At 38.6% G+C, this 27,259-nt stretch overlaps 2 protein-coding genes across 15 annotated transcripts in view; one reads left to right on the forward strand and one right to left on the reverse strand.

Moving 5' to 3' along the window:
* CKAP2 (cytoskeleton associated protein 2) overlaps window positions 1–26,529 on the reverse strand; it is a 55,656-nt gene extending 29,127 nt beyond the window's left edge. For 2 of the 4 annotated variants that reach the window (XM_038573111.1, XM_038573110.1), the window contains exons 1-2: window positions 26,411–26,529; window positions 14,665–14,736 (exon numbers count right to left, since the gene is read on the reverse strand). In XM_038573111.1, the coding sequence (XP_038429039.1) occupies window positions 14,665–14,701 (37 nt within the window). In that variant the 5' untranslated portion in view covers window positions 14,702–14,736; window positions 26,411–26,529. Of the gene's footprint in view, window positions 1–2,378; window positions 2,665–14,664; window positions 14,737–26,410 lie in introns of those variants that run through there. The other 2 variants (XM_038573115.1, XM_038573113.1) reach the window with 1 other exon arrangement.
* The window catches only part of VPS36 (vacuolar protein sorting 36 homolog), a 44,199-nt gene that overhangs the window by 13,071 nt on the left and 3,869 nt on the right, over window positions 1–27,259 (forward strand). Inside the window, exons 1-14 of one of the 11 annotated variants that reach the window (XM_038573128.1) lie at window positions 2,246–2,503; window positions 8,185–8,253; window positions 8,358–8,443; window positions 10,119–10,189; window positions 13,237–13,351; window positions 14,385–14,474; window positions 15,219–15,305; window positions 21,497–21,529; window positions 21,638–21,715; window positions 22,339–22,473; window positions 23,945–24,010; window positions 25,496–25,560; window positions 26,135–26,219; window positions 27,110–27,186. In XM_038573128.1, coding sequence (XP_038429056.1) covers window positions 10,128–10,189; window positions 13,237–13,351; window positions 14,385–14,474; window positions 15,219–15,305; window positions 21,497–21,529; window positions 21,638–21,715; window positions 22,339–22,473; window positions 23,945–24,010; window positions 25,496–25,560; window positions 26,135–26,219; window positions 27,110–27,186 — 893 coding nt within the window. In that variant the 5' untranslated portion in view covers window positions 2,246–2,503; window positions 8,185–8,253; window positions 8,358–8,443; window positions 10,119–10,127. Of the gene's footprint in view, window positions 1–1,459; window positions 1,626–1,936; window positions 1,996–2,245; window positions 2,504–2,585; window positions 2,661–8,184; window positions 8,254–8,357; window positions 8,444–10,118; window positions 10,190–13,236; window positions 13,352–14,384; window positions 14,475–15,218; window positions 15,306–21,496; window positions 21,530–21,637; window positions 21,716–22,338; window positions 22,474–23,944; window positions 24,011–25,495; window positions 25,561–26,134; window positions 26,220–27,109; window positions 27,187–27,259 lie in introns of those variants that run through there. The other 10 variants (XM_038573127.1, XM_038573118.1, XM_038573120.1 and 7 more) reach the window with 10 other exon arrangements.

Here is a 27,259-nt window from a genome sequence, read left to right on the forward strand (position 1 = left end):
CCAAATAACTCCACGTGGTAAAAGCAGTGAGCCATATTCAGTCCCATGGACTTGACCCGTGGGCAGAATTTTACACCGGCTTTTTCCTTCTCCCTGATATACCGGGTTTTCTTAGCTTCCAGGACACCATTCTCTCCTGGTTGTCCTATCTCACTAGTGCTCCTTCTCTGTCTTCTTTGCTGTGCCTTTTCTTCTCCTTACTTGTGTTAATCTGGTCTAAATTAATAATCTTATCCTCTTAATGGAGGCTGTCCAACCTCACAGAGTGTTAGGCATTATTCGGGACAAGATTTTCCTTTGACTGGGGCACCTGGATGGCTCTGTTGCTAGAGCATCTGACTTTTAATCACAGGGTTGTGAGTTAAAGCCCCATGTTGGGGCTACTTTAAAAAATTTTTTTCTTTTGATTAAAAAGTATTGAGAAATAGCCTCATCAGTAAATGAATCAAAAAATAAAATCTCTGTCAAGTAGCAAAAATAACAAAAATGATAATGTCTAATATAGACACAACTATTTGGCCTTGGAAAAAGATCAATCTGCAGGTGGCACTGCATCCTTGTTAAGTTCCCAATATGTAGCAAGCTGCCTAAAATGTGTGCAAACTCTTTAAAGCAGTAATTCTATTTTGGGAAGACACTCTAAGAAAATAATCCTTAAAGGCCCAAAAATATATCAGTTGTACAAGTACTACTATAGGTGTTCCATTTATAATGTAAACTGTGTAAATGAGAGAGGCAGTGACAGAAGCCCAGCAGGTGGTAGCAGCATCCATGGACCAGTTTGTGGCACAGAAAAATTATGGAAGATCTGTATAGTAAATTCATGAGGTCCGTGTTGATATTGAAAATGTTTAAACGACAATGATCTTAATGGGGAAGAAAGAGGGGCACAAGATAATACTTTTTTTAAAAGATTTTGTTTATTCATGAGAGACACAGAAAGGCAGAGACAGAGGCAGAGGCGGCGCGAGAAGTAGGGTCTCTGAGGGGAGTCCGATGTGGGACTTGATCCCAGTACCCCGGGATCACGCCCTGAGCGGAAGGCGGACGGTAAACTACTGAGCCACCCATGTACTTTCATATTGATTGCAGCTGTATAAAAAACAACGATAAAACTTTAATTGAAAAGAAAAGTCACAGTGTCAATAGCTACAACCTTTAATGAACGTGGCGACACGCTGGGCATCGACAAGGAAACGGCACACCTGTGCAGGAATAATGCTCAGTAAGGAGGTCCAGGCTGTGGCCCGGCGGCCCCCAAAGTCCCCGCCGCCCTCAACCCGTAAGCTTCAGGCTGCGGATCCGAGCCCAAGTTGGACAAAGGACGGGTGGACGCTCCCGCCGAGCCCCAGGCCGCCCGCCCGCCAGGTGGCGCTCCCCGCAGGCCCCCGGGTCCTGGGCCGCCTCCCCGCCCGGCCTCCGCCCCGCCGCCCGCCGGCCGCCAGGGGGTGCCGCAGGCTGCGCGGCGCTCGGCTCGCCGCCCCGGAGCGCCCGCGCGGGCGAGCGGCGAGGCCGGCCGGGCGGCTGCCATGGACCGTTTCGTGTGGACCAGCGGCCTCCTGGAGATTAACGAGACCCTGGTGATCCAGCAGCGCGGGGTGCGCATCTACGACGGCGAGGAGAAGGTAGGGGGCGGGCTCCGCACGGCGCACGGCCTGGCCGCCCGTTGGGCCTCCATCCGGCGCACGGTCCCCACCCCGCGGGGCTCGGGAGCGGCGGCGACGGCGGACCTGCGGCCGGGTGCCTGCGCCTCGGGCCCGGGGTCGGGCGTGGGGACGGCGGGCCGCGCCCCCCTCCCCCCCAGTGACACCGCCGTGACCCGGGGTGCGGCGGGCGCGCCCTGCGGGGGTTTCCGAGAAGCGTGTCCGGGTCTCACCGGGACGCCTTTCTTGAGGCTCTTCCCCCGCCCCGCACCCTCGCCTTCTTTTTTTTTTTTTTTTTCTGGAATGACTTTGGAAGGGAGTCGAGCGTTCGTTTTGTGAGGGAAGCGGTGTGGTAGGTCGTGCTCGTCCTCCAGGCACCGCAGGGAGGGGACGCGCTGGCCGGCGGAGGCGCTCGGGAGTGCGCGGGGCGGACTCGACCCACCGCGACCAGCGACCGCGCGGAGCCGCCTCCCTCAGCTGAGGCCGCGCCCCGCGGGCAGATGCGCGCCCCCGAGGCTCGGGCCGGGCCGGGGCGGGGCGGGAGGCCCCGAAGACCGGGGGCCGAGGTCCCAAGGACCCTCCTCAGCGTCCCGGCGAAGCCAGGGGCAGGGGGAAGCAGGGAGGTGCCCCGTGCAGGAGAAGCAGGTGCCCTGGCGGTTGGTGCGAGGTGGACCTGGCCCTGAACAGACCGGCGGGCATTGGCCGCAGCTGTTCTCCAAAGCAGTCAGGCCTTACCTCCTGGAAGAGTCTGGCCCTTCGCTCCTCGGGGCCAGTGGTCCGCAGGCCTCCAGGGAAGGAGTTGGGTTCTGTGCACGCCGAGGGGGGCTTGGGTCGGCCAGGAAGGAGCGCACGAGCCTGAGGCGAGTCAGCCGTTGAGACCGCTGGAGGGCTGTGGGAAAACTACTAACCCCTTCTGGGTGAAACGTTTAAGTTGGAATCAGAAGAATGCTAAAAACCCGCTTGTTCACCAGCATTTTTAGTTTCCAGAAGTTTTCACTTGCTATCTCTTCTTCATGGGTTTGTTAATGAAACTTGTCTCTGTACTTTTGCGTTTGTTCCTTGAGGCATAGCTTTTCCTGGTCGGTGCCTGCAGAAGCTTGAGACTTCCTTCCTCCTAGGTCACGGAGGACAGGGGTCACCCAGCTATCTAGGGGCACAGTTGATGTGACATAGGACCCAGGTGTTCTGCCTCCCTGAGGGTATTTTCCGTGTACCCTGTTGCCTCCATGACCAAGACAAGGTCTTTTTCTTAAAATAACTTGCTTAGATTTACTCCATTTCCTGCCTCAGCACTTTTATGAACTTGACCTCAAATTAGGTTTGCATCTTTTGGTCGGAGTGACTAGCTAAACGTTTTTCTGACAAGCTAAATGTTTGAACATTTCAAACACCTTCGAACTTTTGTAAATGGGAAGCATAATCAAATTCCCCTCTTTCAGCTGGTTTGATTATGCCTCCCTCTCAGAATTGAATGCTGAGAATCATAGATTGGCCTTCAAAGACTCCCTAAAGACAATCCCCTGCTGGAAGTCACACTTCTGCGGGATCCCACACTACTTTTAGCGGACAAGTAGATGTAGTTATCAGAGGATTAATCAAAAGGTATTGGGAAAAATTTAGTTAAGACACTTTGATCTACTGAAGAATTCTTTCTTTTTTTATTTATTCACAGAGACACACACACACACACACACACACACACACAGAGAGACACAGGCAGAGGGAGAAGCAGGCACCATTACAGAGAGCCTGACGTGGGACTCCATCCAGGGTCTCCAGGATCACGCCCTGGGCTGCAGGCGGCGCTAAACCGCTGCGCCACCGCCACCGGGGCTGCCCTACTGAAGAATTCTTAACTGTGGTAAAAGCTGAGGGTAGTGAGGGAGGGATGCAGGTGTCCTGAAATTGAAGCAGAATTCAGACAAGCCTGCTGAGCTGCATCTAATGGTCACTGGCTGAGCTGTCCCCTGTGTGGCTGAGGGCTCGGCTGATTCCTCGGGGAAAGCTCCATATCCTGGCTTCTTCCATCTGCTGGAAGGCTTCCAGACTTTACCTGAAGATTCTGGGAATCTCTTATCAGCCTCCAGATGTGATCAAGTCCTCTTTCAGTATCTTTCACTGGCTCCCTTGGTCTAGGGCATTCCAGTCCAGTCTACTTAGCCTTCATGGCTTTGCATCCCAACACATTCCTCAGGCAAGTGTGCATATGGCTGTCTACTAGACAGGTGGACGCCCCTGGAGGGCAGAAAGTGTGCCTTACTTGTTCATGTATCTTTTGGCTCATTGTGGGTGTAAAATACATTAAAAAAAAAAAAAAAAAGACTTGAATAATTTGAGCACCTACTATGTGCCAGGAGCTTTACATATAACCTCATTTAATCCTCTCTGGACATATGAGATACTTTATGGATGAGAAAATAACTCTTAGTGACTTGCTGGGGACCTGGGTGGCTCAGCCATTGAGCGCCTGCCTTTGGCTCAGGGCATGATCCCAGGGTTCCGGGATCGAGTCCCACATCGGGCTTCCCGCAGGGAGCCTGCTTCTCCCTCTGCCTGTGTCTGCATCTCTCTCTGTGTCTCTCATAAACAAATAAATAAAATCTTAAAAAAAAAAAAGAGAGAAAACTGTGACCTGAGGTCACACACGTAGTATTGGGTGGAACCACGGTACTGCTTTTCCCACTGCCCAAACACCCACGTGTCTCATGAGAATAAATGTGTGCTTGCTTGTTTCTACAGGCATAGTTTTCATGGGCCCCTTATGGCTGGATAGTATGTTGTTTTCTTAAGCAGCATAGACAGGTCATTTGTTTAAATCCACAGAAGCTTCTATAGCCTCAGCTAATTTAAAAATAAAATGAAAGCAGGTTAGTAATGTATAATAAAGTTGTTAGGTTGGCAGCATATTCCAGGAGACTTAGAAAACGTCTATTTTCTTTCATCTAGCTCTTTCACTTTTAGGAATTTACCCTTGAGAAATAATCAGAGATACATAAAAATATAATGAATGAGGATGCTCATCTCAGCATTTATATATATATATTCTACATTATTACATAGAGAGAAAATTGGGAGCAATCTGAATGTCCACCAAAGGGTTTAGTTAATTAAATATGACAGGCCTTAATCAACATGAGGGCTTGCTAATGAAGGGCCACCAATTGAAAAACAGCAAGTTATAAAACTATAAATATGATGACTTCATTTTATTTAAACATTATTTACACATGCACACATATGTATGCATATGTATATATGTGTGTGGGTATATACACATACACTCTGGCTGGTATGATTATGAGTGATTTCATTTTCTTTTTTAGACTTAAATTTTTTCCCAAATTTTCTGTGTATTATTATAAAATAATAATTTCTGTTATAAAACAGAAAAATGCTAAATAATAAAACAGGGTAAGAGCTTATCCAGCACATGTCTACATTAGATCAACCTTTAAGTAGTTAAAATTATTCTAGCTCTGAGTGGCAGGAGTAAACCAGCCTAAACTTGTCTATCAGGTTTAGCTCATAATCCCTTGGAATCCCTGAAGGGAAGTATTACACAATTTCTTGACTTAAAGCAGCAGCATTTTATGTTTGCACATTGTTAATTAACATAGCAATGGAATATACTCTGCCTTCAGCTTTAAGTTCACACCCCTATGCTGGAATTTCGGTAAAAGAAAGTGCATTTTCTTAATCAGAACTGTTATGCTGTAATGTAACATGTACTCTCAAGTTGATAAAATATTTGTTTTTTGTAAAGGGGAAATCTTACTCATTGACAAAAAAGAGGTTTTTAAAGTCTCAAAAGCTCAATTAATTTGGTTTTGCTATAAACATTTGAAGCCAGACTGAATCAAGTGCCAGGAGTATGTATGTTTTACTTCTGATTTTTTATTATTATTATTTTTATTTTTTTAAAGATTTTATTTATTTATTCATGAGAGACACACAGAGAGAGGCAGAGACACAGGCAGAGGGAAAAGCAGGCTCAATGCAGGGAACCTGATGTGGGACTCAATCCTGGGACTCCAGGATCATGCCCTGGGCCGAAGGCAGGTGCTAAACCGCTGAGCCACTCACGGATCCCCTTTACTTCCAATTTTGTAGAAAACATGGAATTCATCAAGTGTTTTCTCTGAGGTGTTGAAATAGTTTTGTGGAATGATCTCTTAACAGAGTTTTTTAGACTAGATAGTTCATTAGGTCTCTTATCACTAAAGCTTATAACCATATTGATGATTACTAACATATTGCTACTACAGTCATACCTTGCTCTTAAAAAAATTTTTTTAAAATTCATATTAAAACTGTACTGCTTATCGATTATACAAAGAGTTTTTCTGACAGAAACAGTATTTCTGTGTATGTTTGACTTAACAAAAAATTTATACACACTCCAGATTACAGGAAATTGTTATATATGTTTCTAACAATTTTTAAATTTTTTTACTAAACAAATAATAAAGTTGTTAAATATGGACAAGCCAAAAGAAGAAACTTGAAATAATAGTAATCCTGCTACCCATAAACAGTTACTCTTGGCACATTCTCTATGTGTTTGTGGCTGTGTGTATAATCATGCTATGTAAACTACTTTGAAACCTACTTTTGAATTTGTTAATATCATGAGTATCTTGTAATATATTAAATCTCAATTTGCATACTTAATTAAATTTATGATTATTTTTACTTAAGAATGAAATATAACAATGTTCTAATTGGTTATTCATGTGATAGACATTTGTAACCACATTCTTTTATTTATTTATTTATTTTTAACCACATTATTTTAAATTCCAAAGGATTATTTCTGATAAACTGGACCCTAGTGATAATGCTTTCCTTTGAAGTCATTCTCTTTTAATTAAAGGATTTTTAAATTTTGAGTGTAGTTGACACACAATGTTCTATTAGTTTGGGGCGATTTGACTGGTTTATGTACTATGCTGGGTTCACCACAACTGTAGCCACCACCTGTCCTAATGTGAATCTGGTATCATTGATCATATTCCTTTTGTTCCCATGACATTCCTTCTGTAACTGGAAGCCCTTAAATCTCACTCCCCTTCACCCATCTTGCACGCACCTTCTCTTCCCTCTCTGAATTTGTCTTGCAAGGTAGCCTTAAAATGGGACCAACTTTTAACTTTTGAAATAACTAATTACTCCTTAGAAAAGGATACAAGTAAGTCCTACCATAGGACAAATTCTACTTCCTAGTAATTAGAGTTAATAGAAGCTTCCAATATATTTCTTGATCTTAACGCAAATGAAGGGATTTGATATCTTATCTCTTGGGTTTCAGCTCTAAAATTTGCTTATTTTATATAATTTTCAATGCATAGTAATAAATGATGAGGATTAAGGGTTTGGTCCTAAAGACATAGATGGCATTTTTTGTGTGTGTGATTGTATTATAGTTTTTTAAAATATTTTTTATTTTTTAAAGATAGCTTTCTTTTCTTTAAAGATTTTATTCATTCATTCATTCATTCATTCATTCATGAGAGACACAGAGAGAAGGCAGAGACATAGGCAGAGGGAGAAGCAGGCTCCTCGCAGAGAGCCTAATGTGGGACTCGATCCCAGGGATCATGCCCTGAGCCGAAGGCAGACGCTCAACTACTGAGCCACCCAGGCGTCCCTAAAAATAATTTTTACACTTTATTACATTTTTATTTTGAGTAGGTGACATGATCCCATGACAAAAGTCCCCAAAGCCCAAAAAGTCTACAGTTAAAATCTCCGTTTCACCTTTGTCTCTTTGTCACTCAGTAACCCCTTAGAGGCTACCAGGGCATCATTCTGGAGAACTGTGCATATGTATCATGCATAGATATTTGTATAAAGTAGATTGTATTTCCTTTTTTAAAATGCAAATTTGTAATAATACTATGCATACAAAGTTCTGAATCTTGCTTTTTTCTTTTCACTTAATCTATGTGGAGAATTTACCATATTTCATCAATTCTAAATGCCCATTCTCACCCCTTCACTCCACATTTTAACAACTGAATCAGAATGCATATATCTCACAATGTATTTTGGGGTATATGGAGATTATCTATCCAATTACATTCTATGTGATATGCTGTAAAGTTGCTTGCTTTTGTCCGCTGACTCTTGTAGAATTCTATGATAGTCCATATAGTTCTTCCTCATTCTTTTTTAACGTCTGTATGGATTCCACAGTATGAGTGTATCATACTTGACTTAACCACTAGCCTGTTTTTACACATCTAGGTTGTTTGCGATTTTTTTTCATAATTTTATTAAGGCTGTACATATATGTGTGTGCGGGACTTGATCCCGGGGATCACGCCCTGAGCCGAAGGCAGACGCTCAACTACTGAACCATACACACACACAAGACATATATGGCTTATGAAGTGTGTAGCATTGTTTCTCCTTAATTTGTGGTAAGCCTAATTCTCAAATGTTTTTACGATTAACTTACTATTGTGTAATTCATGAGGAAGACAATCTGAACCACATTGATATACATCATTAATGTTTTGTGATGACCTTCTCTTTCTAGATAAAATTTGATGCTGGCACCCTCCTTCTCAGTACACACCGACTAATTTGGAGAGATCAGAAAAACCATGTAAGATAAAGGTTTTTTTTTTAATCTGTTCTAGGTTTTAAATCACTGAGGTCCCTTATCTCTTTCTTTCTTAACTAAAAAATGTAATAAATTTCCATTTTCAGAATGTTAAAAGAACGTGTCTCATGTGATCTCTCTGAATGGAGTACAGATAGAGGACTTCGGGGTTGTCCCACATTTGCTGAATAGAGTGAGAATCATGGTCACTCCTGTTTGTTTGTTTTTTTTTTAAAGATTTTATTATTCATGAGAGACAGAGAAAGGCAGAGACACAGGCAGAGGGAGAAGCAGGCTCCATGCAGGGAGCCCGATGTGGGACTCCATCCTGGGTCTCCAGGATCAGGCCCTGGGCTGAAGGCAGTGCTAAACCGCTGAGCCACCCGGGCTGCTCTCACTCCTGTTTTTAAACCCTAGTGAGAATATACCCTATACCTGAATGTTTTATGTGTAATGGGAACAACAACAAACCATTTGTTGTCAGGGATCCTCAGAGTAACCTGATTCTGAAAATCTGAAGGATAGGTCTGCAGGGGAGTACATGCTTTTACCTAGGTATTGAGAAGAATAGCCTCTAAGTCACTCAGCAAGAGGAGAAAACTCCTTGTTTTTTCATTTCTAGGAAGAGAGAACAAGTTTATATATAAAGCTATTTTTATTCCAAAGAGCTTAACTTCAAAGTGTATGTGTATGTAAATTTCAGTGTTGCCAAGTAAAATAAACAATCTATTTTATTTTCATAATTGCTGCACCCTTCACCATGAAATTTTAATTTTATAGGCAAACTATATACTGTACTGAGGCTCTTTGGTTTTTTGTTGTTGTGTGTTTTTTTTTAAATATTTTATTTAATAGAGAGCACAAGCAGGGGGAAGGGCAGGGAGAAAAGGAGAAGCAGACTCCCTGATGAGCAGGGAGCCCACGGAACTTGATCCCAGGTCCCTGGGATCATGTGACCTGTGCTGAGGGCAAATGCTTAATCGACTGAGCCACCTAAGTGCCCCTGTACTGAGGCTTTTTGAAAGGCCACTAATTATTGCAAAATCTGACTCTCTTTGGCCCCCAAGAATCAGTCTGTGTTCCCTTAGTGGTGGTATTATCCTCGTTGGTAATACATACCTACACCTATTAATGGTGTCTAATTCTTTTAAAAGAAGTATACATTTAGGAAAGAAGTCTTTGTTGGAAGGATAGGTATCCTTAAAACATTTATAAATTAATCTTAGTATAATTTTTTTGATTATCGTATAAAGAGACTAATTTAGAAACCCTTAGACCTATTAAATGCCAGTCATTTATAATAACTTAAAAATAAATGTGCTAATAAAGGGAACCTATATCAGTATTTTCTGTTAAACATGGTGAATGAAATACAGAAAATTTAAAAAGAAATCACCTGTATAGCACACTCCTTAAAGTTGTTTTGATTTACCTGTTCTGTTCTTTTTTTGGTTTGGTAGTTACAGTGGCTTTTAAACCTCTTATGTTGGGACGCCTGGGTGGCTCAACGTTTGAGCATTTGCCTTCAGCTCAGGTCGTGATCCCGTTGCCCCGGGATCGAGTCCCACATCGGGCTCCCTGCCTGCTTCTCCTTCTGTCTCTGCCTCTCTCTGTGTCTCTCGTGAATAAATAAATAAAATCTTTAAAAAAATAAACCTCTTCTGTTTTTCTATGCAGCTAAATGCCACCGCAGTACTGTTTTCATTCCATTTTTCCTTCAGCTTATTTAAGGAATAAAGTCATTTTATGATTTTTAAAATTGTTTTATTATTAAGTACCTCAAAAGTATACGACACTCTTAAATACTATAAAACCAAGGTTTCTGACAAAGAGTCTTATGAATCCTGTTTTGTGTGGTTTCCTTCTAGGAGTGCTGCATGGCCATTCTTCTTTCCCAAATTGTGTTCATTGAAGAACAGGCAGCTGGAATTGGAAAAAGGTGAGGTGTCTACAGTGCAGTCTTGATTCACAAAAATGTTCCAGTCAAGCTGTCATTATTAACTCAGTAGATTTACTGCTGTGCCATGACTGCCTGTTTGTGAGTGAATCTAATGATTGTACAATTAGATTGTAATAATCTAAACTATTATTTATAATCATTAGTCAGGAGCTCCCCTAAGAGGACGTTTCCTACATTAAACTCAGGGATAAATGGAAGTCATTCTTACAGCACAAATCAAGCATTAAGGTTTGCTATAGTATCCTTGGGTCAAAATAAATAAATGTTGGGCAGCTGTCATTGCATGTATTTCCAGAGACCTTCGCTTTGATGTGTCTGTGTATCTAGTACTTAAAATCAGAAGTGATTCATCTGAGAAAAATGACTGACTTTACTCCTATTTCTAGTTGATCATTAATTTTCTACACGTTGACTTTTTCAGGTATCAGTGTTAAATAGAGTATCATGATAGTTATTGTCCAAATTGGGATGTTTATAGTAGTAACAGGAGGCACTGTTTTTTATTTTATTTTTAAGATTTATTTATTTGAGAGAGAGAATGGGTGCACTCACATGTGTAGGGGGACGGGCAGAGGCAGAGAGTCTATCAAGCTGACTTCCCACTGGGCTTGGAGCCCAGTGTAGAGCTAGGACTCAGCGTTTGATCCCATGACCCCTGAGATCGTGACCTGAGCTGAAACCAAGAGTCTGGTGTTTAACCAGCTGAGCCACCCAGGTGCCATGGGGGTGCTGTTTATAATTGGACCAAGGAAGCATAAAATGAGACAGTTTTAAGCAAACCAGGATATGTGATCACCCTCGTTTAAAGCCACATGTTAAAATATTTCTTTTAATCAAGTATGTTAAAAATTCTGGCTTTATATTTTAAGTACATTTAATTGAGGGCAACTTATGAACAAATATTGCTGATCAGATTTTTTTTTTCCATGTGGGCCCATTTTGAACTTTAATATAGTTATTTCAGTAGAGGTGAAACAAATGTTGAACTTCCCTGGAAATGCAATGCATGCCTTAATCAGAATGTTGTAGGTAGCATGAAAGATTGCTTATTTAACATAAAAGAAACTGATGTTTTAAAAAGATTAATAAAGGCTTAGGTGTTTAGAGGAGACTATTTCTCCAGTTTCTGTTTTTCCTCTTGTCACTTTTTTCCATCTTACTAAGTTCTTTTTTTTCTAAATGGAGGTTCAGTTAGAAATAATATTGTATGAGTTTCAGGTGTATAACATAATGATTTGATATTTGTGTATATTACCTTAAGTTCTACAAAGTAAAACTGGAAGGTGCTCCAGATCATTTGAATTTTCTTCTGCTGTGTCCCAAGGAAACCTAAATTGTATGACAAAAATTATATAAAATATTTACCTTCCCACTAGTGTCTTATTTTTAAACATCTCCAGTGAGGAAGAATTTAATAATGTATCAGGTTAATTTTTCTCAAATATTCTCTTTAGTTCTCAGCAATTACCATATTTCATTGATTCAGAGTTGCACATATAGTATCACCTTTTAACTTGTCCCAACCCAAGATGCTTCTTTGATTGGGGAGTTTTTAAACTTGAAATATGGTAATCCAATCACCTGCAAAAGAATATATTTAAAAACTGGCCTGGATCATTTATGCTGACTTTGGGATTTTTAAACTTCATTTTGTATTGTAATCTTTAGTTCTTCATTGAGTTTCCTTTGACAAAATCTGATAGTAGGGCCCAGGCTTCTCAGTTTTAAAAATCAGTTGGGTACTGCTTTGCTTGTTCACCTTAGCCTAATTGTCGTATTTTGTTGCCCTCCTTGACAGTTCATTTCAAACAGTCCTGTTACTGTGCTTGCATAGTTTATTTGCTCACCTCATTTAAAGAAGTTCACCACAAAGGAATAGGTGAAGAAGCCTTACAAGTCTGGCCCCAGTTTAATAACCAAAGCATTTATTACACTGAGGAGGCCCCACACATGGTATTTCAATTTGACAGTGACATTTGGGCAGTCATAGGGGCCTAAACAAAATAGAGCAATAAATGGATGAATCTATAATGTGATCATAAAGAAAAAGCTCTAAGCTGCGTATCCAAAGTATTTTGATTGAGGTTTTTGGTTTTGCTAATTTTGGAAGAAGATTATTTATTGAACAGGTGTTTGGGGGGAGGAAGAGGAAAGGGGCTTATGAAACTGAACAAATATAGTGGTATTTTTAATAGCACAGAAGATAATGGTAGTCATAGAGATTTTGGTAGTTTGTGTTTCCAGAGCAGCAGTATTTTGAGAATTCTTTTTGCTGTTGGATTATCTTCTAGATCATGCTATTGATTGAGCAGCATTTTCCAAAAATGATACTGTAGAATGTTAGTTTTAGATGGTGTTTTAATAAAATGTCAGTTGGCCAGTTTTGCACAGATAAGTTTTCATAGTTTGTTTTTATTTTTTTTTATTTTTATTTTTTTTAAAGATTTTATTTATTTATTCATGATAGTTACACAGAGAGAGACAGAGAGGCAGATACACAGGCAGAGGGAGAAGCAGGCTCCATGCAGGGAGCCCGACGTGGGATTCGATCCCAGGCCTCCAGGATCATGCCCCGAGCCAAAGGCAGGCGCCAAACCGCTGCGCCACCCAGGGATCCCCATAGTTTGTTTTTAAATGAGTAGAGTAGTATGCTTTGGCAGAAATTATAGGTCCCCTGGTAACCTCAGGGATGACTCTGTACATGGAAAGCCCTAATCATAAACCAAAATAATGAACTATCCCAAATTTTGAAAACTCATTTTGAACTTATTTTTTGAAACCACAGTTTTAAATAATCTATAGAGCTAGTAACTTGAACTTTTTGGATCATAGTTTAGAAGTTGTAAGTAGAGGTATTTTTGAAAGATTCATTAATACTGAATTAATACAGAGTTTAAAAGGATTCCTTTCAGGATGTCCTTTGTTTATACATGAGTTTTAAAAGTGAATTGAGATATATTAAAGGTTATGAAAATAGAATTAGTGATTCTTAAAAGGTAATTAAATTCACTACATTTATACTTCAGTGCCAAAATAGTGGTTCATCTTCACCCACCTCCATCCAACAAAGAACCTGGTCCGTTCCAGAGTAGTAAGAACTCCTACATCAAACTATCCTTCAAAGAACATGGCCAGATTGAGGTAGGAAGCATATCCTCGTTTTTGTTTTTGTTGTTCTTTGTTAATATGCTGTAAATTGATATTGTACAACATACCAGGTTTCACCATATTTTTCAATAAAATTTTTATGATATCTTAAGCCTTATCAGTAGAAAATATGAAGTTTAAGTTTTGGGAACAGGAAACAGGAGGGTGTGGTCCCAAGGAAAAAGCAGAAGCTAGAAATACAGTAAGTCATGCCATTAGGCTACTAGTAAATTTTTCAGTGGCTTAGTTAAAGAGGCAGAGTATAATGCAGTGAAATGTGACACTATCTCAGTATCTAATAGCTCACCAGCCTTAAGTCAGGAAGTCTTTCTTCCTTGACGCCACACAAATCTAATCACTTATGTACTTAGTCCATCGTATGATAGTTTACACGTTCTGATTAGTAAGTCGCTGTATAAGTATTCTTCAGATATTTACAAGTGTGTTTATTTCCCCATTGATACCCTAAATTATTTACGTGGGTTTTTTATATGGCACTTCACCCAGTGCTCTTCACACAGTAGGCGCTAAGCAAATATAAGTGACTAACTGAAGTCATTTTCACTGTAGTTAAACAATGTAGTTGATTTTTTTGTGAGTGTAGGGATGTTTTGGCCTTAATTTCTGGCTTCACGTTTTCACCAGACAAAATATTCTCTGCTTCCTTCATGAATAATGGTTGTATATTTTTCTTGGCACTGTATCTGTTTCGCTATAGATTGAAAACAATCCACGTATGTGGGATTGTTTAAAGTAAGTCTATTTATTCAATGTCATTCATCTCTTTGTTGAGAATAGCTCAGTTTATATAGAAGGTCAGTTTCTTTCTTTTTTTTTTTCCCCCTTTGTGCTTTCTGAAGCTGATCCAAGAAAAGAACTTCCTTTGGTTTCTTTTGATGTCCCTGAGAGTTCTAGGTTTGTTGCAAGATGACTGAACAGACCTTTTCAACTAAAGAAATGTTAAGGAATGATTTGTATGAGGATACTGTAACCTGACTGACTCATTTAAAGTGTGTGTGGACCACAGTTTTACAGGCGTTTATCTGAGGAAATGACACAGAGAAGATGGGAGAATATGCCAGTTTCCCAGTCATTGCAAACAAATAGAGGACCCCAGGTATTGTTGCAACTGTTTCTTAATAGTTATTTTCCGTTCTGTACTTGTATCTTCATTAAGGGAAAAGATTTCTGTGATTATAGAACTTGCCAGAAACGATGATGATATTCTGATTAAAGATTTATTTTCATAGAACCTAATTTAGTGCTCTGCAGATAGTAGACACTTAGCAAAAATAATGACTACTCACCAGAGTCATTCTTGGGGTGGTAGATGTTAGATTCCATTCACTGCATTCTGTCCTTTATAATCATTGTGGCATCTGAGAGAACAGACAGTGTCTCTGAGTGATGTTTTCAGGCCAGTCTAAATTAACCACCAACTATAGATAGGTACTCAAATGTGTGAAAGTAGTTTGTATAATAACTATCAAATACCAAGATTTTAACTACAATTTCTTACATGTTTGAAACCCTATTAAATATCTGATACAAAAAAAAAATGTTTTTAAATCTGATAGAAGTATAATAGCTTGCCAAAGAACAGATACGAATTTAATTTATAACTAAAATACAGAGTAAAATATGCCAGTTAATGTATGTTCAATTTTTCTTAAAATAATGATTTGAAGATCATTATGTATGACGAGAAACTGACATATTTTGAAAGGAAACTAGATGTAATCATATGCTGGTTTTCTTTGGTTCTTTGTCAGTCCCTTTCTGCCATTGAAAAAACATTGTGGTGGGCTGCAAAAGAGTGTGTCCTTCCTATTTTGTATGTTGTGTTTTCTACTTTTTTCAGCCAGGAAGAATAAGAGCTGTAGGAATTGTAGGCATCGAAAGGAAATTGGAAGAAAAAAGGAAAGAAACTGACAAAAACATTTCTGAGGTAACTCATACATAAGTTCCAGTCAGCTGTCCTTTTTAGCCATTTGTGTTTATTCTTTTGGAGGTAGCTGTGACTCATTCCACTCTGTGTATTGGAATATATTTAGTTTGCCTGAAGCCATGGTCTCTTATTCTGGGTCATCTTCAGGTTGGCATAATTTAGCCAAAACATGTTTTAAAAACCTTTTCCAAAATGAAATGAAAATGAAATGTTTTCTGTGATGTTAGAAAACATCATGGGAGGGATCCCTGGGTGGCGCAGCGGTTTGGCGCCTGCCTTTGGCCCAGGGCGCGATCCTGGAGACCCGGGATCGAATCCCACATCGGGCTCCCGGTGCATGGAGCCTGCTTCTCCCTCTGCCTATGTCTCTGCCTCTCTCTCTTTCTCTCTCTGTGACTATCATAAATAAATAAAAATTAAAAAAAAAAAGAAAGAAAGAAAACATCATGGGTTGTTTTGTGTAAATTTTAAAGTCTAGATGGAGTTGATTGGAGAATACTCCTAATGAATTCAGGGTCCTTTGTATAATTATCTTGGATGTTTGGTTAACTTAGTTGAGGGGAAAATGCTGTTCTGTGGCTGTTAACCTGGCCAGACATCATTGACCGCTCAGGAACCAGACATAGACACAGTAAGAGAGGCACAGATCAGCCCATTCCTTCCACTAGGAGAACAGCCTTGAACATGTACATCACAGTGTTTCTGCAACTTCATCATAGCTGAGGAAATGCAAGTGGAAGGAAAAGAAGTCTAGTTAAGAAAAGCAGTTATGGATGTTAGATTCTGCAGTCAGCTACTACATCGGAACATGTCATTGGTTTTCCTATGTTTATATAGAAGTGGTCCTGGACTTTTTTTGAAATGACTCTAAAGTAATTCTTCAGTTTTTAATAATACCTTGGAAGTCAAATTCCATTGACTAGTGCTGTTCAACAACTAGTGCTGTTGATATACATTCAAAGATGTATATCAATCAAATAAAATCTAAGCTGCAAATGGTTATGAGATATCTGTATTAATGAAGGTTCTCCAGAGAAACAACCAATGGGAGATAAAAAGATATCGGTATCAATCTCTTTCTCTATATTGATATCTAATATAAGAAATTGACTCGTGATTGTAGGGACTGTAAAGTCCCACAATCTGCTACCTACAAGCTAGTGACCCAGGAAAGCTGGTGATAGAATTCCTAATTTGGGTCTGAAGGCCTGAGAACCAGGAGCGCTGATGGTTTAGGTCCAGTCCAAGGGCTGGGTAAGACTGCTGTCTTGGCTGCAGCAGTCAAAGCGTGAGTTCTCCGTTCCTCCAACCTTTTATTCCATGAGGCCTCGGCTTATTGAATGTTGCCCACTCGCAGTGAGGAGGGCAGTTCTGTGTCTGTCTACCAATTCAAAGGCTAACCTCACATGGGAATACCCTCACGGACACATCAATAAAGTTTGATCAAAAACCTGGGTACCTCATGATCTAGTCTAGTCAGTACATAGAATTAACCATTATAGTACCAATTCTGGGCCCACTAGATTGAAAATATAGATTATCATTGAGAGACCAAGGTCATTTGACCTATTCAATACCCACAGCCTAGATTTTACTGATCTCAAATTTATGGTTAAGTTGTATATGTTCCTCAGCTCTATGTATTTCCTGCAAATTGGCAGCTGGATCCAGAGGCTTGATCAAATTGTGTTTGATCCCTTTGGTGAGACTAGCAGTGATGCTATGTTTTTTCCTAAGAAGGCACATCATGTCTTTGTTGATGAGGGCAGCAGTTATTCATGTTCATTGCATAGATCTCCTGGTTCATTGGTGGTTACAAATGGTGATAGTCTAGGATTTATTTTTTATTAGTTGGAATACTTTTTGAAGTGATGCTTCCTTTCATCTATTATTTGGCTACTCAGTGATAATAGTTCATACAGGGAAGGCAAGATGAGTACCATTTTCTTTATCAAGATGATAAATTGATTCCTTATCATCCTCCAATGGCAACTGATTAGAGGTTTTTTACATATTATTATGAATTTATAGATTTTAATATATTTGATGGATTTCAGTCAGTTGCAATTATTATCCTGTTTAAAGCTCACATTGTCCCATCTACAGTCAGTGGGAGCCTCTTCAGATTGGCTCCTGAGTGCTTTTAATGTGACCTGGCACCTGGCAGACTTTGATAGCTTCCTTACTATTTGGTGTGACAATAGTTCCAGGACCATCTTGTACATTTCCTGCCCCAGATCTGGAATCAGCCATTACCTAAGAAGTCGCTGTTTTTCCTAGATGCCCAAAGGCTCCCCACTAACCTTTTAAAATAAAGCCCAGTAATTTTACTAGAATATGTTGAAGAGTTAGTCACTCTGGATTGTTATTCTCAGGTACCCAGTATGCTCTCAGTATTTGGTTCTAGAAATTGTTTCTTTTAACTTAGGGAGTTTTTTCAATTGTATAATTTTTAATAATTGCTTTGATTTTTTTCTTCTTCTGAGATTCCTATTAGCTGTATATTGCAGCTCTGTTGCCTAGTCCCTTTGCAACTTTCAAACCCTTTTTATCTTTAATTTCTTTTTTATTAGGAAATTTTCCTCTTTAATCTGTTGTTTCTTTTAAGATATATCTGTTGTGTTTATTCATTCTTGTGTTCTAATACAGTCTTTATTTCTGAAATGATTTTTTTAAAAGTTCTTTCCTGAATCATGTCACTTCATTTCTAATTTATTTTGTCAGTTTATGGCTTGTGTCATTTTATTAACATCTTTTAGCTCATATTGAAATAAAAGGTTAAATTTTGATCTGATCCGTGAACATGTCTTTCCGATTTGCCTTTGTTGTCTAAAATGTTATTCTCCTTATTTTCTTTTTTTGCATGATAACTTTGTGTGGCATTTGACCTTGATACTTTGCTGTTGCTATTTTTCATGTGAAATGAGTTTTCCTGAACTTTCAGAGGAAGGCCTGGTCTAGGGTAGTTTGTCTTACTCCCCACAGCTCACTCTTCTGCTGGTGGCTTGCTCTCTGATTTCCTGGCCCTATGCTCTTACCCTGTTCTTATCTGGGCCTTTTTTTTCCCCCTTCCTCTCTTCTTATTCCTATCTTGCTCAGTTTTTGACTCCTGTGTTAGAGGTTTCTCCGTAGTGTAGGATCCCCTCCTGGAAGGGAAGCCTGGAAGGCCAGCGCTTCCCAAGGAGCCCTCCTCACACCCACCATTTACTGAAGTGGGCGGAACCATCCCCGTTTTAGTTATGTCCTCACATTGGTCAGACTTCCTGTGGGCTCCTTTGGGGTTCACTTGCCCTGTTGCTTCCCTTTTCTTTCTCTTGCCTAGATGCCGATAGCATGCAGGTAGTAGATACCGATAGATCTTGTGTCCCTGCGTGCTCCTATCTTGAGGTTCTTTATTGCTATCTTGTCACTTAGTTTTATAGTATATCCTGCCCATGGATTTTTGGTTTTGAGATCTAGTTGCCTTGTTTTTATGTTGGGATTTGAAGAGATTCAAAGATTTTGCTGCCACAACTTCCATCTTTCCAGCATCTTTAAATTCATAAAATTCCAGCATTTTGGTAGTAAAGGGGTTCTTATTATCCAGAGAAGTAATCATCTCAGAGCTAGTGACTAGATTCAGAAGCCAGATTATGAGAGCTCTGGTCTCCTGATTTCAGACCACATGTAGTTCCTACTACAGTATGGCCACTCTCCTTGCCATTTGGAAGGTACTGTCACTATCCTTTTCTAGTGACATTTGCATCATTTTACGTGACAGTTTTGGAGATGGCATGGCGCAGTGAACTAATTTTGAATTATTAGTATTTTTCTGAGTGGTGCCATATTAATTTGGTGTTCAAAATTACATTTTTCTTAATTTATGAAATGCCATTCTGTTTTAATATAATTTTCATGGAGTTGCATAGTCCAGAGGATTCAACTCAATCATCATGCTCTCTCACACAGGTCAGTGATTTATTTAGCAGGTGGTTCCTGCTCCCTGCTTTGTACAAACCCTGCATCAGATAGAGGTTTTAGATATGACAGCGCACCAGATAGGCAGGCAAACAGGCATTCCCTGCAGTGGGAGAGATACCGTGTTAGAGAAAACAGTGCCTGCAACAGGAACGCATTACATGGCCTCTGACTTCTTTGGGGGTCAGGGAAGGCTTGTTAGTGCATGTAATGGAATTGAGGCCTGAAAGTTTAGCAGGTGCTAACAAATGACTTGTAGGGATAAGAGGATCCAGGTAGAAGGAACAGAATACGTAATGGTAGAGAATCAAGAAAACTGAAATGGAGTAGGGTGCCTGGGTGCTCAGTCAGTTAAGCATCCAACTCTTGGTTTTGGCTCATGTCATGATCTCAGGGTGGTGGCATTGAGCCCCACGTTGGGCTCAGGGCTGAACATGGAGTCTCTACCTCTCCCTCTGCCCCTCCCCTGCGCATACATGCACACTCTCACTCTCTCTCTGGAAAAAAAAAAAAAAAAAAGAAAGAAAGAAAAGAAAAAGCTGAAACAAAATTAAAGAATATATTAATAGTTACTGAAGCTAATAACCAAAAAATGGAGTGGAAATTTGACTGTGGACATGGTAGAAGGATAGATAGTTCTATAAACTGGCAGATAAAATAATAGATTGAGCAAATGCATCTATTTTGCATTTATACATATGTTGCTTTAATTTTATTGTAGGTAGTTTCTTTACCTATTTTTTAGATAATTGGCTAATTTCAAATTTTAGAATAGTAATACAGATAGAAGTAAGAAAAGTTTTTGTGTTTTATGATTACTTAAAATACAGGTAATTCTTCTAAGACACTAAAATATCTATTTTTTATGGAGTGTAAGCAGTGAGGCTAATTTATATATTCTGTATTCTCTGTGGACCCATTATTACTTTTAGCATATTTTTTCTATGAAAATGTAACAGTAAATAATGTGATTTACCGTATCCAATTTTTTAAAGTGTTGTCTTACTAGTTTTCTTTACACAGGTAAGAGAAATATATTAATATTTTGTATAAGAATAAGAATAGAAATGTGTAAAGCATGTTTTATTTTTGAAAACTAGGTTGGTGTGTGATTTGCCTTCCATTTTAGTGTTTAGAGTGACTTAGTTTCAGGGCTGGTGCCCAGAGTTTCCCACAAAAGGTTTCCTGCATCTGCTGGCTGTTGCTGATAAGAATCCAATGTTTAAGCCTTTTGTTTATCTGAGGAAATTCCTGTTAGGTGTGTGCACATTCCTCTTTGTTTTCAGTATTAGCCTTAGTAAGTTTGGCTATAAGAATTTTACACAACACTCTATTCTTTTAGCAAAATTCTTTTGCAGATGGGGGCTACTTTTCTGCATGTAATTAAGATGGGCATGAGCTAATCTGAATCCGTTGACCACTGTTCTATATGGACTAAAAAATTTTTCATTTAATGACAAGTTGCTTCATTGGTTTAAAAAGTAACATCTATGCACATCATTTGGAAGATGTTCTTCCCTGGAAGTATATTTTTGGTAATATGAAGTAAATTTTTTATAAGTATGTCTGAGTTTGAAGAAGACTTTGAAGTGGATATTCATTGTAGTAAATCAAACTATTGATGAGTTTTAAGTATGTTTTGGTGGCATCAATGTTTTTCTTTTGTGATATCCACTACATCCAAAGCTGCAGGTATAATCTGTTCAAGATTTAGAGGCTGATGTCTACAGTTCCAGTTGAATCACACCTGCTATCACACAAGATCGTAGGGCCCAAGGAAGTATTGTGGCAGCTGCACATTGTGGCAGCTGCACATTGCACATTGTGGCAGCTGCACACTGCCAGGAAAGCTTACAGACCTTTGATTCTCAACCTCCTATCAGGAAATGGTTTTGGGAAAAACCAGTGACAAATTTTCTTACTTGTGTGAAAGAACATTAAATAATATTTTCTAAACAATTTATTATTTATGTCACCTTTTGTTTAATCAATAATAACTTTTCTTTTTTAATATGTGAAAAGTTTTTCACAGTTTTGGAAAATTTATGGTTTCTTAACCTGAATTCTTGGAATAAGTTACATTTATTATTACTTATGTGAAAATTTATATAAATTGATATTTGTAAGAGATTTTCAAAAATCTTTATTCTAAGGAAGAAACTAGAGTGCTTCATTACTTTAAAACATTTTAATTCTTTAGATAGATTCCAACAAAAACTCATTTCTCATTTCAGGCTTTTGAAGACCTCAGCAAGCTAATGGTCAAGGTATATGTGATTTGTACCTATTGAATTCTTACCAGTTATGATATGGGTTTTGTTAACAGACACTTTGGGGACATGATTTTTTTCAGTCTTTTACTGTTCTCTTGACAGGCTAAGGAAATGGTGGAGTTATCAAAATCAATTGCTAATAAAATTAAAGACAAGCAAGGTGACATCACAGAAGATGAGGTAAATAGGCTGCTTTTTTAAGGCATTAGAAACCAGATTAGACAAATAACAGTGATGTTTTGGTAGTTAGCAGTTTCTTTTTAATGTAGATTTCTGTTACGGATTACAGATCTATGAAAATATTAAAGAAAAAGTCAACCATAAAAACTTGGTTGGTTCCAGTAGGATTAAAAGATACTTCAATACCTTCTCTTAGAGTGTGGAAAAGAGAGATATTGAAATAAGTAAGGAGTGGTTGTTTTATACACATCCATACGTTTGATATTTATTTCATTAAATTTGTCTACAATCTGGTCACAGCCATTATCTTTCCTAAGTTTTTGGCTATATCATTTGGTTGGCATTAAATTTATCACAGTTGTTACGTAAACAACTTCTTACACCAAACTTGTGAAGTCAGTAGAGTATGAGACATAAAGACAGGAGAAGGAAGAATAATTAGTTTTATGCAGGGAACTACTAGAAATGTACTTTTTAGAGTTTACACTATAGAAACAAAGTAGAAGAAATGGATGGATATGGAAATAATTGAGTAGAATTGAATTTATGATAGAAAGATTGTTAGGGTAGAGAGACTAATGCTGCTTATTTGTCTTTTTGTGCACTTTCTTCTCTCATTATAGACCATCAGGTTTAAATCCTATTTGCTGAGCATGGGAATAGCTAACCCAGTTACTAGGGAAACCTATGGCTCCGGCACACAGTACCACATGCAGCTGGCCAAACAGCTGGCTGGAATACTGCAGGGGCCACTAGAGGTAAAAACAAAACCTAAGTGATCTTTTTCAGCTGTGTTAAATTATTTCCAAGTCATCAGAGATCTTAACACGAGTTTAACTCGTTTCCTAGTGTGACTCCTCTTCAACCACATGTTATTTTTTTCTTTCAGGAATATTAAGTTAGTTTGGTATACTTATTAGTGGATTTTGTTGTCAACATCTAGATTGTTTTCAATTTCCATTTCAGATATCTGTAACTTTGATAGGAAGTTTTTCTTATCTCTTGTTTTCGAAAGGAAATATATGATTTCTAGATGCTTACATATATTCCTATATATCTAATCTTCATATAAGTGTACTATTTCTCATTTCACAATACAGATTAATCTTCCAACATTACTCAGGCAATCAAAACTTCATTTATTAAAACACTTACATTAAGAAGTATTTCTGTCAGGACAAAATGGAGTATAAAGAATCCCTGCATGTCTCTCATCCAAATTCATGTGTAAGCAGCCTCCACTCAAAATTACTTTAAGGCAGTCCCAGACATCACATCACTTTGTAAATTCTTCAGTATGTAATACTGAATTATCATTCAAGACATAATTAAAGATGCCTTTAAATGTAATTATAATCCCATTTCACACATGAAAAGTTAGAATAGTTTTTTAATGTTATCATATGTCTGATTTGTATTCATATCTCTCACAATTAGTTCAAATCAGGATACATTGCTTTTGGTTGATTTGTCTCTCAAGGCTTTTTAAAAAAATTCCATGGGTTTTTCCTTCTCCTCCTATCTCTTTTTTCTCTTCCATACAATTTATTTATTGAAGAAACTAGTGATTTATCTTATAGTGTCTCAGAGGGCAACCCTCTCAGGTCCCCTCCCTCTTTGGGGAGCTTTGAACTGTTACTCAATAAACTTTATTTTGCTGCCCACCACACACACAAAAGAGTGTCTCAGAGTTTGGATTTTATTGAATTGTATGTTAACATACTTCCCTGCCCCATGTATTCCTTAGGTAGACTGATAGTTCTACCTAGAAGTTCCTTTTTTTTTTTTTTCCTGACAGATATTTCATAGAGGGTTCTGTGCATTTCCATCAGGAGGTACATAATGTCTTGTCTTTGTGATGTAACAGCAGGCAATAACAGTCAGCATCTAGACCTGTTACTTCATTTGGGGTTACAATGGTGATATTCCTATTTAATTCCATAATTTCTTCATTTATTAGTTGTAATAACTTAAAACATTTAAATACACTTGTTGTAGAGGCTCTCTTTTCATTTAAGTGAATGTTAAAACAATAATTATGATGTTAAAGTCCAGGTATTGAATTTGAAACACCTCATGTATCTGACTGGGTTTTCCAGTGTGTAAATTTAGTTTTTGAAGACTTCTTAGAACGTTTTATGATTCCTGATTCCATTCTGATTATGATTTCTGTTAAGAAATGCTACCTGGTGCCAATTATAATACTTTTAAATTTTCATATTTTAACAGGAACGAGGGGGAATAATGTCACTCACGGAGGTGTACTGTTTAGTAAACCGAGCTCGAGGAATGGAAGTAAGAATAGAGCATTCATATATTCTTTAACTAAATATAGACTTTCTTAATATAACATAAATTCCCCAAAGCAAATACAGTTTGAGGACGGGATGAGAATATACAAACTATTTGGAAAGCAGTATGGTGTAGTGAAAAGAATCCTCTGCTGCCTTGGGATCTAGGAGGAAGACTCTGTCCTTTGTTTTGCCGGTGATGTGCTAAGTAAACTGGAGTAGCTCACTTAACCTCCCTGAGACTCAGTTCTCTTACATTTTAAGCCAGGATTTGGACTGTTACCTTCTGGCTTTAATATTCTCTGTGTGTTTTGTAGTTAATTAGATTGTATCTGATGCCATCCAGAGTACTGGATGTTACCTATGCTGGACTAACTGGGTTGGATGCAGGTTGCCTGTAGAGAAACGGGGAGAGCTGCCCCTCTCCTCTGGCTCTAAAACAGCAGTGGCTGTTCCCCAACATTCCTTGTCCCTTCACACGTACATGTCCTTGGCCCCCAAGTTCGGATTCATGCACTCTTCGTGTCCGTTAGTCAAACATGGTTTTGTGGTGTCAGCTGTCATCTCTCTGCGATAGTTCATAGATATGTCTTTCCAGTGCTCCCCACAGTCCCAAGTTGAGCCTCTGCTCTGTTTTTATTTGAGCAGCCGTCCTGACTGCCATTGGCAAGTACTGACTATTTCCCAGACACTCTGCACATGTTACCCCATTTGTCCTCCCAGTAACTCAGTGAGGTAGCTGCTCTCACTCTCCCATTTAGGGCATAATACGAGGATAAGGAATTTGAGGCTCAGAAAGATTAAATTATTTGACCAAGGCTGTGCCTGGAAACAGTGGTTTGACAGGCATTTGGACAGGCGGTCGGTCCTAGCTTTGAAGCCGTTCCGTGTGATTCAAAGTTATACTTGTCAGCCACCACACTGGGCTGACTCTTTAAGATTGCCTGGTCTGGAAGGGTGGCTACGAGCTAGCTACATGTGACATCTGGGACCTTGAAATACAGTTAATCCAAACTAAGATGTGCTGTAAGTGTAAATTACCAGCTTTAGAGGACTTGGTACAGAATAAAGGAATGTTGAATATTCATAATTTTTATATTGATTATATGTTGGCATTTTACATTGGTGGGTTAAATAAAGTACATGTATTGTAATCAATTTCACCTTTTTCTTTTTATTAGATTAATACAACACCTAGAAAATTTTAAATTATGTATATGGTTTCATTGTTTTCTGTAAGCACTGCTTTGCTTCTTTGTTAATCCTTTTTGCCTTACAGTGATTAAGCCACCTAAAATCCTTAATAAATTATAATTTTTATATTTTTATTTAAAAAAAATTTTTTAAATAGACTCCATGCCCAAAGATCAAGTCACAGATAAATGATATTTGTTAAATTTTCTCTTCTGTTTTAGTGATCATTATAATTATATAGCATCGCTCTATTAATTTGCAGTGTAAACTGGATTATTTTTTTTTTTCCTATTAGTTGCTCTCACCAGAAGATTTGGTGAATGCATGCAAGATGCTGGAAGCGCTAAAATTACCTCTCAGGTAAAAGAACCTCTGCAGGAAGCCTGCTAACTAGAGCCACTATTCCATACAGAGTAGACAGGAAGGTCCTGCCAGGCCTGCCGTCTACGTGGTGAGCCAACATATTGCCCCTCTAGGAATTAAATGAGCAGAATTCACTTGTCATCCTAGCTTCCCTCCTTGTTGGGGCTATGCATGAGCTGAGGGGCCAGTAGCCCAACTCTTATTGATTTGGGGGCAGCGAGATAAGAATGTAGGCTTTTCCTAGAACATGAGAATAACCAGCCCTTCTGCTAGACATTGTGTGTTAGTTTCTGGAGATTTAAAAGTACAGATGTTCAGTTGTGAATTATTTTTTCTTCTCTTCAGGTTAAAAAAAGTGCCAGACATATTTTTTTTAGCATATGGATTATAGTTCATACTTTTATTAAATGTTTATTCATGAGCATTTTAGTTATGCTATAGTTGCTTGTGGTTATGTTTTAAACATTGCCCCCATACTTGGGCATAAAAGAAAGCACAGGATATTTGCACCTCTTTAGTAGTTGAAGATCCTAGATATTCACAGCTTTGTTTTCCCATCTGTGATTTTTAGGCTCCGAGTTTTTGACAGTGGTGTCATGGTAATTGAGCTTCAGAGCCACAAAGAAGAGGAAATGGTGGCCTCAGCCTTGGAGACAGTATGTGAACCCTGTTTCCTCCTCATCAGTCTGCCCACCAAGATTTGAATGCTTAGCAACTCCAGAAACAGGATTTCCTTTTGAATTTAACTTTACTAAAAAGTCATGTTTGTAGACCCAATTAAAAACACCTATTATTAACAATACTAAATACTAATTAAAATTACGCTTCTAAAGCTTTTAAAACTTACCAAGGAGAATTGAAATTTATGACATACTATCTTTTTGTTTGAAGCTCAGTCTTGCAGACAGGTTTTTAACTTTGTTAATCAGAATATTACCCTTGACTGAACTTTTTCTTTCAGTGACACCTACATAAGCAGTATTATATAACATCACAAGTTGTTTTATGAAATCATTGCTTCAAAAAATATGACAAGCAACTGTAGTTTACTGGATTTTACTGCTATTACTCATTAGGATACTTGAAATATCCCTTCATAGACTCTGTGGTGACCGTATTTAATTTAACTAACTCATACATTTTAAACTAGATGAAAACCTCAGGACTATAGATATTTCTACCATTTATTTTATGTTAAATCTATATATAAGGTTCTTTTACTGGAACATGCAGTATGCACTCTGAGAATTTGTTATCTGTTCTTTTTCAGGATGTCAAAGTTCTAGGGTTCAGTACAGTGCCTTTGTTACACTATAGAAGGCTTCATGATATTTTAGGCTCTACTGTATTTTTCTCAGTCCTGGAACGTTTGTAGAATTAAACATTAGTGAAAAGATTTAGTTCTATAGTGAATATTCTTTGTATTTTACTAGGAAATCCAGTAAATTGTATCCTGAGTAAACTGGTAAACACACTCTCCCTAGGTTAGTACCTAATTTAGTGTCTAAGTTACCACTTTTTTTTTTTCTTGTTATGTTTCTGTTAGGTTTCAGAAAAGGGATCCCTGACATCAGAAGAGTTTGCTAAGCTGGTGGGAATGTCTGTCCTCCTAGCTAAGGAAAGGTAAGTGAGATCCTTGCTCTTCATTAGAATTATATTTGTATTTCTGAATGGATAAATGATTGTGGATTTCCGC

The sequence above is a fragment of the Canis lupus genome, chromosome 25, assembly GCF_011100685.1.
Source record: "Canis lupus familiaris isolate Mischka breed German Shepherd chromosome 25, alternate assembly UU_Cfam_GSD_1.0, whole genome shotgun sequence".
In the NCBI taxonomy this organism is placed as follows: domain Eukaryota; kingdom Metazoa; phylum Chordata; class Mammalia; order Carnivora; family Canidae; genus Canis; species Canis lupus.